The 17,472-nt window shown below is 44.1% G+C and overlaps 1 protein-coding gene across 8 annotated transcripts in view; it reads left to right on the forward strand.

Annotated features, from left to right (window-relative positions):
- Nucleotides 1–17,472, forward strand: part of LNX1 (ligand of numb-protein X 1) — a 167,567-nt gene that overhangs the window by 132,869 nt on the left and 17,226 nt on the right. For 7 of the 8 annotated variants that reach the window (XM_010966089.3, XM_074347816.1, XM_074347828.1 and 4 more), the window contains 2 exons: nucleotides 3,427–3,629; nucleotides 5,917–6,288. In XM_010966089.3, coding sequence (XP_010964391.2) covers nucleotides 3,427–3,629; nucleotides 5,917–6,288 — 575 coding nt within the window. The remainder of the gene's footprint in view (nucleotides 1–3,426; nucleotides 3,630–5,916; nucleotides 6,289–17,472) is intronic. The other variant, XM_045524927.2, reaches the window with a different exon arrangement.

Below are 17,472 nucleotides of genomic sequence, written 5' to 3' on the forward strand. Positions count from 1 at the left end.
AATGGCAGAATTCCATCCTTTTCTTATGGCTAAGGAGTCCTCCACTGTATATACAGACCACATCATGTTTATCCATTCATCTGTTGATGGACACTTTAGGTTACTCCCATATCTTTGCTGTCTTGGTAAATAATGCTGCTATGAACATTGGGGTGCATGTATCTTTTCAGATTAATGTCTTCATTTTCTTCGGATATACACTCAGGAATGGAATTGCTGGATCATATGGTAGTTCTGTTTTTAGTTATTTGAGCAACCGTCATACTGTGTTCTATAGCGGCTGCACCAATTTACATTCCCACCAACAGTGTACAAGGGTTTCCTTTTCTCTACATCCTTGCCAGCATTTGTTATCTGAAGACTTGGATGATAGCCACTCTGACATATGTGAGGTGGTTAGCAATGTTGAGCATCTTTTCATGTGCCTGTTGGCCATCTGTATATCTTCTTTGGAAAAATGTCTATTCATGTCTTCTGCCCATTTTTTAATCAAGTTTTTTTTGTTGATATTGAGTTGTATGAACTGTTTATATATTTAGGCTCTGTACTTTGTATAGGTTACAAAATCCAGTTCCTGGCTTCAAGGGGTTTATTGAAGACTGAAAGAAAATAAAAGACCATGAAGAATGAGATATAAACCAACAGCAATGGGAGCCATAGGGAGAGGAGCACCACTTCCAAGAGGGACAGTGTAATCCATGTTTAAGGAGTGGTTTATGACCTGGATGGGCATTGGGATCTTGACTGTGTGTTGGAAAGTAATGAGAGATGAGGTTAAGGCCAGATTAGAAGGATCCTGGATCCCATTTAGGAGTCTTGACTTGGGACAGTGAGCACACCTGGAAGCTTTTGCATAGAGTTGGAGCAGGATCACATCTATGCTTCAGGAAGACAAAGATGGCAGCCGTGTTCTCTGTGCAGTGGGCTTCGAGTGGGAGAAAACAGATTTGCTCAGGCGCTCCAGGAAGCTATTACTCCACAATGGGGTGAGACGTTAATGTAGTGATGTCTTCACAGGATTTGTGAGGCAACAAATTTTCAAAATGGCCCTAGGGTCTCATTGCTCCAGTAACCTGTGGTTTAGTCTGGTGAACTCTTATGGCATGGTTTACCCATTCTTCTCATATCAGTGAAGAGCCTGGCTTCACTGTATCAGCTGTTTGTCTTGGCCGTGTTACTGGACTTCTCTAAGTGTTAGTATTTCATCATCGAAAAAAACAGGAATAATAATAATCTAGTTCAAAAGGTTGTTGTGAGGACTAAACAAACAAAAAAATGCATGCAAATTGCTTAGCTCAATGGCCAGCATATAATAAACATTTCATAACTGATAATATTACATCTTTTAGTCCTTAGGTAAGGACACAATATTGAACAGCTGTTTCTTTCCAGACCAGCACCAGTTTGGCAGTTTAAAAATGACTTTAACTCTTCAAGGTCCCTAGGGTTTTGTTGGTGTGACTCTAATTAACATCATTTCCAAGTGTGACCGGGTGTGACCTTTCAGACTGTCAATTCAGCCGTCCTTGAGTGGTTTAGATTTGGGAGCATGGTTTTTGTAAATCGGTTGGGAGAAAGACTAGAAAGGGAGGGGGAGGAGAGAGAGAAAATCAGCAGCTTTGCTGATTCTTTCCAAATCTTTCTTTGCTCAAAATGATTTTTTAAAGAACTTCCATTCCCTTGTCACCAGACCTGTTCCAACAAATGCTTGTGGGTAGAGCCCACTTAATGTAATCAACGTAGTTTAAACATTAATTGAACTCGATCACCCAAGTACTGTTAGCACCAGGAACTGACAGATTAAGACTGCTGCCCACAGACGTGCAGCAAAGCCCAATTGCTTACATTAAATTAAATCCCAGTGGGGGTTAAAGACCCACATTTGCAACCTCTCAGGCTTCCTCTGGTCGCTAAATTGCTTTGTTTATCATGATCCACAATACTTAGAAATGATCTTCATTCTTTCTGTATTGTTCTTGGAGAGTTGAGTACTTGTTAATGAGCTCATAGTTCATTAGGGAAAATGGACTGTCATGGGTTTTGAAAACAACCACAAAGAATGTTTTATGTAGAACCAGACCTGCAGTTTTGATCTTTCCAGATGACATAATTAAGGGAGGGTCTTAGGGCGAAGGCAGCTGTCATCAGCTACAGGAGACAAAAGCATCTCTGCCCTCGGCATCCAAACTCAAGCTTTGAGCAACTGGGGAGGAGCTACAGCTCCCACCACACCGGGTGTAGTGTTGCCGGCTTCGACAGGTGCCCGTCTGTGTGCTGCTATTCGAATCGAGGTGGAGAACGGTGCCAGTTGGTGCTGCTGGCTTTTAGGTCTATGGAGCAAGTCTCCTGTGGGACTGTAGCCAGCTGTGAACCCCTGGCTCTGGGGGAATCTGAGGGAGGTGACAGGAGGGCAGGTCATCAGGAGCCCCAGGTTCTGACCTGGCTCTCAGGGCCACCAAACTGCCACCTACAGCCGGTCCTGTCACTTCCCCTCTCCAAGCTCACACCTCCTCACTTGTAACATAAAGTTTTGATGGTCACTAGCAAACTACACAACTAGAGAAGCTCTTCCAGGTGGGGGCCCAGGGGGACCTGTGAGAGATGTCACAGGGAAAGAAGAATCCTCAGTGAAAAGGTCAAGTTGGAAAACACCAACCTCCATCTCTGGACCTCCTCTTGGCTCTGAATTCAGCGATTCAGGCAGACTAGGGACAAATCTCTTGATGCCACCAACTGGAACTGGGCCTCTTTGCTTCATTGTGAGCCAGGCCGTTGGATTTCCCTTTACTGACAGCAGGGTCGGGTAGAGGGGACTGGTGATTCCTTAAGCTTGAAAAGCAGGGCCTTCCAGGAGGAAGTCTTCAAAATGATCTGAGAGAGCAGAACAGGTTTGTTCTGTTTTGCCCCCTGACGAGTAAGTGATCAAACTGTGATCCATCCCCAATTGACCATTCGTTCATTCATCCCTCCTCACTCAATAAACCGACTGAAGTTTCCCGTGTAGAGATCTGGGCATAGAACTACGGAATAGCCAGAAATTGTGTCCTCAAGGATCTTAGAGTCAAATAGGGGGTATAGGAAATGGGCATGAATAAGAATGAGCACAGAAGGCAGGGTGCCATGGGAAATAGAAAGCTTTATGGGAAATGGGATATTTAGAGAGCAGGGGAGAGGGATCAGGGTAGAGTGTAATTGGAAGGGATCATTTCATGCAGGCCTTAAGGGAAAAATTGGGCTCAGGCCTAGAATGGAAAACATTCCAGGCAGAGAAACTTCTGCTGGCACGGAGGCAGGAAGATGGAAAACATGTACAGCGAACGATGAATAGTTTAGTTTGGCTGGAACCAAAGTTTGGCAAGAGGAAGAGTGGTTGGAAATGTCGGTTGGGTGGGTGTCTTAAATAAACACTGTCTTTGTCCATTTTAGTCTTTCCAAGGTTGTATCACCTAATTCCAGATGGTGAAATTACCAGCATCAAGATCAATCGAGCAGATCCCAGTGAAAGCCTCTCTATTAGGCTTGTGGGAGGCAGTGAAACCCCGCTGGTCCATATCATTATTCAGCACATTTATCGTGATGGGGCCGTCGCCAGAGATGGCCGGCTGCTGCCAGGAGACATCATCCTGAAGGTAGAGACCATGGCTGTGGAGCCATCAGGGGGGCTTAATCAAAATGACCTGTGAGCAAATAATTGGATCAGTGGATGGACAGATGGGTGGATGGATGGGTGGATAAAACACTAACACGTATGTGGAGCCGTCACTTCTCATAGTTATTGTGTTGATATGACTTCATATGAGATTTGTAATTTGAGATCAGTCTTTGTCCTTCTGTCTTTCTCATTCTCCCTGTGCATGAATATTTCTTTCTCTGTATCATTTTGTCTGTCTTCCCCTCCTTCCTCTTCCTTCTCCTAACTTGTCCTCCCCTTTCTCTACCTCCCCTTTCTCTCCTCCTACCCCTTTCTCCTACTTTAAGTAGCAGAAACATAAAACTAGAGTATGTATCTCCTTAAATTGTTTTTAGAGCAAATTACCAAAACATTTTGTATTTTATCTAATCGCTCACATTCACTTACTCCTCTAAAGTAAATTTTCTATAGCTTAATGGCCCGTCAAGGAAAAAAAATCCCTAAGTTATTCTGCCAACCCACAGACCCTCCAGGGGAGGCAGGTGTTGGAACAGAATGCCTTGGGCATGACTGTCCTCTGAGGCTTGGTTGAGGGGAAGGATATTGGGGAGGGATTTTCAGAAGACAAGAAAGGATGAAGGAAGAGTTGTTTATCAGACAGAAGTCCAACATGAGCCAAAAGTGATAAGAAATCCCTCCCTTGGTCTAATTTCCTGTCTGATACTCGGATGACAGTTTCATCCCATCCCTTCTGGGTTGCTGAGGGGCCAGCTCTTGACACACCATGAGCTGTTTCTCTGGCAAAGAAATTCTTATTCTTTGGAATAAGAGGAGCAAGAATTTAAAGCAGTTATTGTAGAGACACTGATATTCCCACTGGCCTCGGAGGTGGAGTACGAGGCAGGGCCCATCATCCTCGAGGGACAGTGAGCTGTGCAATCAGCGACTCTCCGCATGGCTTCCTCCCAGTTCTGTGGAAACTATGCTGCCTGGGAGGGTTGCATAATAATAGATATTGATTCTTGTGGCCTTCAACTGGCACTTGCAGGCAAATGAACTGCCAAGACTACTTAGAAGGTGACCTTGACTTTCTCTTGGCCTGGGTACGATGGGGGAAACCAGACACAAGTTAAGGTGACAGAACAGAGCAAGGTCCTTGAGCTCACCTGGGCTTGGACAAAGGCAGTGAGCCTTGTCTGTGCACACGGGAGCCTCCATCCATCCCTGTGGATGCAGCAGAGGACTGGCAATGGCTGCAGGAAGGCTCATGAAAGTCTCACTCCAAGACTGTTCTAACTGTTGGCTGCACGTACAAGAAATCTTACCAAACCATAGAAATTCAAGAAGGTTGTTTCTCTTCTGTTGGGGCCTCCTTCCTTAAACGCAGAGTGCAGCGCTGCTGTGAAATTGTTTTCTTTCTGAGCAGTGACCACCTCGAGGGGCTGAAGCCTTCAGGCTGGGCCTGGGTAATTAAAACCAGAACGCCCCATGCAGCAGTCTGCAGATCATCAGTGAGGCGCAAATGAGAGGGCCAAGTTGGAGGACATTTAAGGAGCTTAATAAAGTGATCCAGCCTTTTACTAAAAAAGCCTAGACACTTCCATTCATATCAGTTTGTCTGGAACTGTGCAGAGATTTTTTGTTGTTGTTTTATTGAGAACATGGGCAAAAGATCTTGTAGGCGACCATCTTGAGACTTGACATACTCTCACACACACACACACACACACTTTCCAACACACAAATATATTCACACATACACACACACACACACACACACACTGAGTAGTGGGGCCTGGAAGTTCCAGTACGGGTGACCCAGGGAGAAAAATTCATTGGGAGATTTTTGGAAAGAAAATGTCAACTGAGTTTGATTTGAACAGCAGTTTAATGTGACCATTTGAGCTCAGTGGGCAATTTTCTTTCTTCTTTGGCCTTTTCCCACTTTTTCTTCCTTTTCCTCCCCCTTCAACTGAAAAATAAGTTTAGCAAGCAACAGAAATGAGGGTTAGGACTGTGTAAATAAATTTGAGAGCACGTGTGGGACAAGGCTGAACAAGGATGGCATCTACGGAGACTTGGAATGTGTGCAGGTAACACTCGAGGCAAGCAGGGTCAGAAGTCCTGTTGGAAGATGGGGATATTTGGACATTTGGGTGGAGGATAAGGTGATAGAGCAGAGTGGCCCTTAAGGGAGGGCCCCGGTGATTCTGTGGCGGGGCCTCTTAGGAAGGGTTGGAGCTGATGGCGTGGTCACTCCTGATTCTGAGCTCCCCTCCGCCCAGGTCAATGGGATGGACATCAGCAACGTGCCTCACAACTACGCCCTGCGCCTCCTGCGGCAGCCCTGCCAGGTGCTGCGGCTGACCGTGCTGCGGGAGCAGAAGTTCCGGACCAGGACCGACGGACAGCCCCTGGACACCTATGGACCCCAGGGGGACAGTTTCCACGTGATTCTTAACAAAAGCAGCCCTGACGAGCAGCTTGGAATAAAACTGGTGCGCAAGGTGGATGAGCCTGGGGTGTTTATTTTCAACGTGCTGGATGGTGGGGTGGCAGACCGACACGGCCAGCTGGAGGAGAACGACCGCGTGTTAGCCATCAACGGACATGACCTTCGGTACGGCAGCCCAGAAAGCGCAGCTCATCTGATTCAGGTGGGTCATTCCAAGACCCCAGTCAGAAACTGGCAGCGTGGGTGGGAACGCTCATCACCCTGACCTACCTACCCCAATTCCTACCCCATGTGACATACAGTGCCTCCCTTTCGAGGAGTCAGGAGTGAAGGGCCAGGTAAGAACATGACTTGAGCAAGTGATGTGTCTCAGGGTCATGGCCATTCCCTTGATGTTGCCAGTTGTCCATTCTGACTGCCGGTAAACCCACTGGGCTATGGGTTGCAACCTCATCTGGTTAAAGTCACTCAAGGACACCGAGTTGTGTCATCCCTGTGCACGGTCTGATAGTTGCAGACCCAGGGGTCACGCCGATACATTCTGGACACATCTAAGACATCCAGTTGTACTAACTCCCATAAGAAGCTGTGCCACGTGCCCTCCAGGGATCCTGTGGACAAGAGACTGCCATAGGATTGGCTAAGGCTGAGCCCTGTCTCCATGGCTAAGTCCAGCCCCTTTGGAGAACCCATGCGATCTCAAATATGAACCCAAGGAAGCACCTCCCCCCCCAGTAAGAGAGGCATACAAAATTATTATTACTCAGTCAAGGTAGGGTTCATGATTGCCTGAGATTAGTTCAGACTCATTCAATCTCCTGACTGGAGTGGTGCTCCCAAGCACCAGCGTGCGTCTTGTTGATTCTTGCTGGGTCACCATGAGTTTTTCTAATGTTCACTGAGCTGCCAGCTTTATTCTAAAAGGGACAGGCTTTGTTTTGGACTCATACTTTCACCCATTTATCCACTTCACTTAGCCAAAATGTGTTGTACTTTTGCCACTTGCCTAGTCCTGGGTGAGGTGCTGAGAACTGGGAGGTGATGATCTCTTAGGCTGCCCTCCCAAAGAAGCCTATGCTCTAGTAGAGGAGGTAGATTTTTTCTAAATGACTGCTGTGTGGTGTGATAGTATATAATGGAGAAATTAAGTACAGTGCTGGTGCAGACAAAGGAGAGATTTTTTTTTTTGCTTGGATGGGGTTAAAAATTATTCACAGAGGAGGAAAATCTTAAACTGGGGCTTCAAGGAATCCGCAGAAGTTCTCTAAGTGGACGAGGCAGGGAGGGTCATTCTAAGGAGAAACAACCCAAAAGAATGTTTCCCCAAAAGCCAGTTAGGGAAGTGGTTAATACCTGGAGTTCATGTGGTGTTCATGTAAAAAACAGCGAGAGATAAAGCGGGGTGGTCAGCAAGGGCCAGATCATGTGGACATTAAGAGCCACGCTAGGGAGCTCACACTTTATCCCCAAGGCCATGAGGTGTCGTTGGAAGGGTTTAAGAAAGGAAGTGATATAATTTTCTGGAAAGATCTTTCTAGAGGCAGTGGAGAGCTGATAAGAGAGAGGTGAGTTTAGAGGCCTTGTCTTAAGATGCATTTGTAATTACCCAACATGTCATGTCAGCTCCCACTTAATGACTAAAGAGTTAATACCTCAAGAAGAGAAAGAGTCAGCAGCAGTAGTTGACTGGATCTTGTGCCAAGTCCCACAAAGGATGACAGTCAGAAGTCAGAGGCTGCCCTCAAGGACTTGACGATCTAAGTGCAAACTAATCTCCCTATCGTTGTGTTCTCGTCATGGACTTCTTCCCGGTGTTGGCAGCTCTTTTCACTATTGTGTGTAGTATCTTAGCCCTCTTTTTTGAGGAGAACCAAGTAGTGTATGAAATTATTGTCCCTTTAGGTGTGGAAAGCCTGAGGCAGAGGGCGCAGGGGACTTGCCCTGCTTCCTCTCTCTGCCAGGATAGGAAGCACACGTGGTGCTTTGGCCCCTGAGCTGAGGCTTTGGGTGGTGTCTAAGTTCCAAGGTGATTCTCAACCTAATGGACATCCATCTTCCCTGCAGGGCTGTGGCGATGCCCTGAGAAGCAGGAGGAGAGCAAAACCAGAGTTACAAGAGGCATTCCCCTTCTGGAGTGTCTGCCATCTATTCCCGAATTCATATTCCTGGCTCAGCTTCTCCTCTGAACGCCACACTTTCATATTCAACTGCCCACTTGGTATCTCCACATGGATGTCTAAAAGGCATCTCAAATTTAATACCCAAAAGTCAACCCTTGGCTTCTCCCGCCCCCATGCCTAACCAGACCTGCTCTTCCATCAGTCTTTGCACATCTGTAGAAATGATGCCACCATTTACCTAGTTGCTTGCACCAAAAAGAGCCTTGACTCCTTTCCACATCCCCTCCCTGCAGTCCATCTCTCACCATCTCCATGGCTTCCATCAGCCAGGCCACCATCAGCTTTGGTCTGGGCCACCGCAGGAACCTCTTAACCGGCCTCTTTGCTTCCAAACTTGGTCCCCCACCTCTGCTCTCCACACAGCAGTTAGAATGACCACTTTACAAAGTCAGTCTCACCCTATCATTCTCTTGCGGTCCGCCCTCTGATGCTTCCCAAGACACACAGGTTAAAATTCCAAATCCTTACCGTGGCCTGCAGAGCTGTACCAGTCTGATCTTGAGTTCTCCCTCCAACCTCATCTCTTAAATGAAGGGAAGAATTTCTGGCATCCTGCTCCTGGCTTAACCAGGCTCAGTCACACTGCCTTCTTGCTGTTCTTCAAACACTCTAAGAACTTCCTCAAGTCAAGACTGATCTTCTTGGTGTCCCTTTGATTGGAAGACTCTGCCAAATATCTGTGTAACTCCTGTACTTCATTCAGTTCTCTCTTCAAATGTCACCTCCTCAGAGAGGCCTTCCCTGATGATTCCACTTAAAGTAGCATTCCCCACCCTCAGCTCCATATCCTCTAATCTTTATTTTCTACCAGCAAATTATCTTGTTACTACCTGGCAGTCTAGTATAGTTTATTACCATAGAGTATTATATCTCAGCACTTAGAGAAATGCCTGGCAGAAATAGACACTCAAAGATTTGCATGAATAAGTGTAGTCACATTATAAAAATGTGTGATTATATACAATTTACACATTAATTCCATCTCATAGGCATCCTTTTGTCAAACCATTTACCAAAGAACGAACACCAAATTCACATCTACACTATCCGTCCCCAAGGTAGAATCTCTATTTTTCGCCTCCTTGAATGTGTTCAGTTATTACTGGCTGAGCACCTTCTAAGTGCCCAGAGGTGTGTAGCACTGTGGTGAACAAGACTGACACAGTCCTGGCCTCGTAGAGCTTGGAATACGTTCCCATCTCTCCCAAATACAGTCGAGTCAGCGCTGAGCAGGTGGTTCTAGCCTGTGTGCCAAGGAGTGAGAACAGGAAATAGACAGTGTTTATGAAAACAACTCATGGGAAAGGGAGAGTCCTTGGGTTTTTTCTTCATGAAGAAACTGCACTCTAAGCATGATTTTTTTTCTCTTTAAAAACCGGACTCTTAGATGACCATCATTTTTTTTTCCTGTGTTCCATTTGTCAACTCCCTCTGTAGGTCAATCAGTGCAGCTCACGTTCTAGAGAAAACCTGCCAACTATCCTTTGCAATAGGAAAAAGAAAAACTCCCTTATTTGTGTCACTGGGAAAAATTTTGATGACCTATGGCATTCTGCTTTTGTAGATTAGTAACAGAAGAGGAAAAAATTTTTTCCCTGAGAAAGTTAATTGATGAAATAAAATCTTGCCTAATAGTGGGATTTCCTAAAAGATTTTTCTGCTTACCAAACAAAGCCAATGTGCTTTATAGGTAGGGGAAGATGAGGTGGGAGAAAAAAAGCTTGGGCAGAGCTAGTTGGAAAAGAAATGGAGGGGGAAGGATATAGTTCAGTGGTAGAGCACATGCTTAGCCTGCATGAGGTCCTGGGTTCAATCCCCAGTACTGCCATTAACTAGATAAATAAACCTAATTACCTCCCCACCAAAAATTTTTCAAAGATAAAGAAATGGAAAAGGTAGAATGCTGGGCAAACTCAGTGAAGCAATCTCAAGCTTGGATTTTATTTATGAGATACTCATAACACACACCAGGCTGGAGGGATTAAATTAAATTCCCTTCAAAGGTTGAGACTCAAATTTCCAACCAATCCTTGGCTGCGTTGGCCTTGTGCATCCACTCCATGAATCACACTTGCCTTACAAAGGAATTCCCAGACAACATGTCCTTTTGGTCATGGTTTCTCCCACAGTACTGCACATTCTGGTTTTTTTCCTACATTATTTCAGGGAAAAGTTGTTACAGAGAAGCCACAACTGTTTTAAATTTGACCATCATTACATCTGTGAGGCCTTAACCTCGACTTACTCAGCAGCAGCTCTAAGTGTCAGACCCCAGGGTTAGAGGAGTGTGACCCAAGATGTAAGAGAAACCCTAAGGAGACAGAAGCTTCAAATATGGGGCAATTTTGCCTTATTTAGCAACTTAGTACTACTTTATTTTTCTCTGCTGTCAGTTTAAGTTTTTTGAGTGCCGTGACTAGAATGACTATGAAAAAGACAGCTTTGTGGAACTGTCTGGTGTCATACTGAAAATAATAGAACCAAGAAATACGGACTAAAGAATTGAGACCCTAAAGGGGGAGAAAGACATCTCAACATCCCAGAAATGGGAGGTTCAGCATATAGCTACCCAATATTTAATCTGAGAATGATTTCTGCTGAGAGTTATGTCGATTTTGAGATGTTCTCATCTGTCTGCCATTCCAAATCAGTGACTTTGTATTTAGGAGTTCAAATATATACAGTGAATAAATGCAGGAAGTAATGGTGGGTTTCAAATGTGAGGATCTCTGTTGTGCCTTTTTTCCTTAGCCGACTTCCCAGACTTGATACAGAAATTGAAATAATTCAGAGCCATTTGTGGAGGATGTGATAAGATGGGTTTTCATTAGTACCGGCATGTGTGATTCTTGTCCTTACATAAATTCATATTTAAATGAGAAGCTATTTCACCAAAGAACAACTGACAACCAGGTTCTTCAAACTTTTCAAAAGAATGTGATAGGTCTTTAGACAGAGCCAGAGATTAAATAAAGGACAACTCACGTTACCTGTATTTGTTGTAAATACGTGATTCCAGCTCATGAGTCCTGTGGCAGAACTTTCGTGCCCTGGAGCCAGGAAGAACTGCCAATGAAGTAATACCTGATAGTTCTGTGTGTGTGTATGTGTGTGTATTTTTTTTTAATAGATTAGCATAGCTAATATAAAATCAAATTCCTATTTAAACAAAATTTCATAGCATAGCATGGGAGTAAATTTAATGCACGTAGGACTAAGCAGTACACAGATTTTAAAACATTCTTCTTGACCTGAATTCTTAAAGTCCACATGATTTTTATGCAGAGCTCCAAATTCCATGCAATCGTGATTAAAGCATGACTTGCAAAACTGTTCAGCTTTTCAACTCAGAATTTTATGAGCCAATCTCCTACACAGCAGTGCTGCAAATATCAGGGGAATCCTGAAACTTCACTACCGTTCCCCAAATCGCATGTCCCCCACACACATGATTTTGTTTTGTTTTGTTTTACCATGAAACAGAATTAATCAGCGTAACTTCCAGATACCATAAAAGAAGAGATATCTGAAGGCTTGGGTCATTCTGCTGACTCAAGAACTAAATTCTCTTTTTGACCTTGTCACTGACATCTGTATGACCTCGTATAAGTCAGACTGTCATCGTTAATTTCTTAGCTCTTAAAAGATATGCTTCTGGGAACAAAGGATAAATATGAGCTAAAGTCTAGTGGGAAAAATAGATCAAATTGCTGTCTCAAATCTCCCTACCCTCATCAAATCCTGAGGTCCTATTCAACACTTTTGCTTAAAGCCTCCTTAATTTCTTTTTCCTTGGCCAGACTCTGGTTGCCCCATAGCTCACTGAAGTAGCTGTTGCCTCTCCAGCAGAAGATACTCACGATTACTTTTCAAAATGTGCCAGGCTCTATGCATGTCAGGCTCTAACGTCTCAATGGTGAACAAATTGACAGACACCAGATTTGCTTTCACCAAGCTCATTTCATAGGGACCGTCAACTCAGAGTGCACTGTTAACTCACTCGGGAGTCATCATTCTGGAGCTCCCAACTTATTGCTCAGTGAGAGGTCTCTCTGTTTCTCAAAAGTTCTCTTGTTCCCTGAGAGGGAGCGTTAGGCAAGGGCTTCGTTACTATACCTCGCTCTGCGGTATGTTGCTAGGTCAACAGGACTGGTCGATGACCTTGTCATTTTTCTAGCGTGTCAGTCGGTCACCCTGTTCTGATGCTTCCTGTTGTCAGGATTGCCATGCGGGCTCTGTGTGCCGCACGTGGTCTCAGCGCTAGGAAGCACGGCTGTGCTGTGTTTGGCAGCAGGTCTTGAGAACCTCATGTCATCTTTTGATTAATCAGTACTAGTGAGGACAGACATCTATGGAGTTCTTGGCTCCGCAGGACACAGAGACCACCCCTGTGCACATGTGAAATATGTGAAATGGCAAAATGGGAACTCCACCAATGAGGTCTAGGGTGCAGCTGGTCCATCAAAAAAAAAAAAAAGTCCCTACCCTACTGGTCCAGACCAGGAGTCTTCTTCTGGGTCTAATTCTCATACACACACACTACTAACTTTGTTAGAGCGAGTTCATTATGTTTTTGAAGTGACTTGAAAACATATTAAATATTGAAGAAACCAGGATGATTTGACCTGGAAAGGAGAAGAGCTAGGGGAGGGCAGTGAGAGTTATCTTCAAATAGCTCTGTCGCATGGAAATTGACTTGAAGTTGCCCTAGAGGGTGTGACTAGAACCAATGGGCAAGCAAGAGAATGGCAAAGTTCACCTCCACCTAAGGACAAACTTTCTAATTAGTGCTGTCTAAAAATGGCCTGCACTGCCTTGGGACACAGTGAGGTTACTGTCATTAGAGGCACTGAAGCATGAGCTGGGTGACAAATGGCAAGGATTTTGTAGGGGAATTGAAGCATGCGCTACAGGGGAAATGTTGGAGTAGATGATGTCTGACGTCTTGTCTGTGACTTCTGAGCTATGTGGAGCCCATGCTCCATGGTTCCCCGGGGCTTTGTGAGTACAGATGGGTGAACTGAGAATGATATTGGAGCCATTGCTGGAAGGGAAGCCAAAGTGGGGCAACCCCAAAATTGCAGGAAGAACCATCCCCACAAGTATACATTGAAAATTGGTTAAAGCCAGGCTGTCTCATGCTGGGATCCTTAGAAAAGAAACCAGTGGGGAATGCAGATGCAGGGGAATTTTTTTTTTTTTAAAGAAATGGTCATTAAGACATCTGATTTTTTTTTTCTTTTAATTGTTAAAAAATTTTAATGAAGTGTAGTTGATTTATAATGTTAGTTTCAGGTGTACAAGCAAAGCGATTCAGTTATACATAACACATATATATTTTCTTTTCAGATTCTTTTCCATTATATGTTATTACAAGAAATTGAATACAGTTCCATGTGCTATATAGGATAAGACCTCTGATGTTAATGCTGGAACACTAAGTAGAGACATACTCTGTCAACAGCTTATATTATTATAAATCCAACTACAGCTCTTACTTATCTCTGTAACAAGAGGGCCACCCAGTCATGTGGGCCTATACCGTGTTATAAAGGGTGCTATGTACATGATCTGCCTGCTCTGAGCAGCACGATCTCGATGCCTGGCAATCAGGTTGGAGTTTCCATTTGCGGCGTTGATTGGGGTCCGTGTGGTGACTCTTTTTAACTTGACATTTTATGAAGCTAATATAAGTAACACAATGACTGAACCCACATGAGTTGCAATTTACGAAACGTTGTATGTAAGCATGTGCGTGCATATAATTCAAAAGCAGCAAATGCTTGAATGCGTTTGCTTTAATTCCAGTCCTCATTACAAATGAATAGGTGGAGCCTTTGGCTAGGTGAGGTTCACACCGTGAAGTACAGGCACGCTGTCAACTCTCGCTCTGCCCTAGTTATTACTGGCTAATTAGCCACCATGTGGACTGTGCAACGCTGGGTCAGTACAAAGATCCCTCTCTGTTCCAAGGTACAGCTCTGCAAAATGCCTCTCCTGACCCACTGTGCGGTGGCATCTTTTTATTTCCATCTCTTTTTTCTGTGAAGTTTCTGGTCTATGTTGCCTCCTGACAACATAAGCAGTTCTTATCAACCAGAGTAGATTTTGTAGAGAAAAGAGTCATTTCCAAGCTAAACATGATGGAAAAAGATGCTTGCAGCACTCTGACTCATTCCAGCTGTAAGAGATGGGATTTTATGATTTTCAAGTGGGCTACGTATAAATGAGGCTGTTAGACTCTGGTTCCCTCTAGACATCTGTTTACTCCCATCATGTGCACATCAGTGGCAGTTTTGAGTCAAATCTCAAAAGAGCAGAGAAAAAGTCATTAAACAAAACAAAACCAAGCCTTTCCATGAGAAATCTTACTTAGTTTTAACCCTCTGGTTTTCTCTGAATATTAGATGTTTCCTATTTTTGCAGCTAGAAGTAATTGATCTCACCTCAGGGAACCCCTCATGTATTGTTACCCTTTTCTCTTTCCTGGCACCTGCTTCTTCCTGTCCCTGAAGTAGGACAGCCTCCGTGAGGGCAAGAGACATGTTCCCAAGGCTGGCCTGGGGAAGGTACCCGTCAGCCCTGGGGACCGAATGTGTGTGGATGGAGAAGGCTGCTAAGTCCACACGGGAGAACTCGGAGGCCATCAGAATGGAGACAAGGGAGTTAATGCTTTGGCTCTTAGAAGAGTAAGAATACGGTGCAGCAATTAGGCTATGCAACTTGTAACCACTAGATACAGAATGTGTCTAGGTCAAAATTTAGAATGTTTGAAAAGAAGGGGAAACCTCAAATCTGGTACTTGAGATGGGAACAATTGTTAAACCATCCTTTGCCAAAATTGCTACATCTCAAGAGACGCAAGAGAGGCTATGTGATCTGCGTTGCGTAGCGTGCCCTTCCTTTGAGTGCTTGTTATCCGCCACCCCCGTCTTCCTGGCACAGATGACGTGGGAATGAAATAAACAAGTTCCTGCCACTCTATCCTTCATTCAGTCTTTGTGACCCCCACCCCCTTCTCACACTCACTCCACATTCACACCAGATTCACACTGGTGGAAAGAAAGTCTATCCGGTGCTAAGAGCTGTTTCTCGACACTGAATCCAGCTGCTTCTGAGAGTTAGAGCCAGGACAAACACCGCAGCCCATTTTCCACCTTCAACTTCAAACACTAGGAAAGAAAGAGCATCAAACAGAGTCTCCCTGAGAGCAATTTATAAGGTGGCAGTCAGAGCGGGGGATCCAGCCTTGCAGGGAATTTATTTCCAAGTAAATTGATACCGGGGTTATTTATTAGCGTGTTATTTCTGCCAGAGTTGGCATTTGAAAATCCAGTGAGAAATTCACACTGGAAAATGTGAATTAAACAGCTCTTCCAGACTGCTCCTTGGCATTTGGGATTTTGCCTAGCAAGTCAATTCACTATGTAAGTCTCAGGTTTTCTCAATTCTTACGAGGCGCTTAGGCCAGCGGCTGTTGCTGGGCCAAGATGAACGCAGTACAACACGCAGACCGACACAAACCCACCACTGAGATTGTTCACAACATCGGAGTTTCCCTGAAGATAAGGAGCAGATCTGGGCTCAGCAGTTGAAGTTTTGACTTGAATGTTCGCTGCTTCTTATCTTTAAGTAATTTTTGCTTTAGAAGGTTCCCAGAGATAACCTCATTTGGATAAGGGAGGCTTACGGTATAAAGAGACAGTTATTACAAAATACTCTTCCAAGAATTGTGTTTAGTTGGCTAATCCAATACTTCTTCATGTCAGCTCACTTCATTCTTGTGCCCTGGGCTTGTTATTTTCGTTCTGACACAGGCTTCATATATGATGAGAAACACCAGGGAATTCAGGATAGGCAAACTAACAGGAAGGGATGTGAGTACTGACGGGTGAGCAGAAGGCTTCATGCGAAGGAGAGAGTGAATGAAGGACTTAAACTTTCTTTGGGGGTCCTGTTTGGTAGGATTTTTTAAACTCAGGTGAAATGAATCAACTCTCCTGGGCCACCATCTACCATAATGTTTACAATAGACATTTTTTCTTCTTTTTTTTTAATTGAAGTATAGTCAGTTTACAATGTTGTGTCAATTTCTGGTGTACAGCACAATACTTCAGTCATATAGGAACATACATACGTTTGTTTTCATATTCTTTTTCACCATAAGTTACTACAAGATATTGAATATATTTCTCTGTCCTATACAGTATAAACTTGTTGTTTATCTATTTTTTATATATTAGTTAGTATCTGCAAATCTTGAGCTCCCAATTTATCCCTTCCCAACTCCTTCCCCCGTAACCATAAATCTGTCCTCTATGTCTGAGTCTGTTTCTGTTTTGTAAATAAGTTTGTCTTTTTTTGAGATTCCACATATAAGTGATGTCATATGATATTTTTCTTTTTCTTTCTGGCTTCACTTAGAATGACATTCTCCAGGTTCATCCATGTTGCTGCAAATGGCATTATTTTATTACTTTTTATGGTTGAGTAGTATTCCATTGTATAAATATACCACAACTTCTTTATCCTGTCATTTGTCAGTGTACATTTAGGTTGTTTCCATGTCTTGGCTATTGTCAGTGCTGCTATGAACATTGGGGAGCATGTGTCTTTGCAAATCAAGGTTCCCTCTAAATATATTACCCAGGATGCACTTTAGCAGCCAGTTTTAAAACTTCATCTAATTTACAACCACCCAACTGATGACCAGCAGAGAAAAGATGTTTATTCATATAAGGATGTAAAGTCATGAAAGCTGGGGCTGGACAACTGTGGGGATCTGATTTCATTGGTGGGGTTCTAATTGCTTAAGGTTTTAAAAGAAGAGAATGAGAGTGAGTTCTGTGCTGTGGGAAAGAAGACGCAGAGAGACAGGGAGTAAATATCTCCTCTCCCATTGTCTGAGCTCATGGAGAAGAGCATGGGCTGTCCATGGCCTCCTTTCATGACCTGACTTGTCCATGGTCTGACGACCATGCCTGTAAAGGCAGACGTCCATCTGTGCTCTGATGCTGAGTGGTCAGGAGATGGGATGTCGAGGGGAACCCCCAGAACTTATTTCTCTCTTCTGTGCCTTCCTTGTCCCCACACCTAATCTTTCTGGTTTCTAAGCAAATCTAGCAATGCCTCATGCACGGTCAGCTTTTCCTACAGTGATGTGGAGGTCAGTGAGCTAGTTCATCCTGGGCCATCAGAGAGCCTTG

The sequence above is a fragment of the Camelus bactrianus genome, chromosome 2 (assembly GCF_048773025.1).
Source record: "Camelus bactrianus isolate YW-2024 breed Bactrian camel chromosome 2, ASM4877302v1, whole genome shotgun sequence".
Taxonomy (NCBI): Eukaryota; Metazoa; Chordata; class Mammalia; order Artiodactyla; family Camelidae; genus Camelus; species Camelus bactrianus.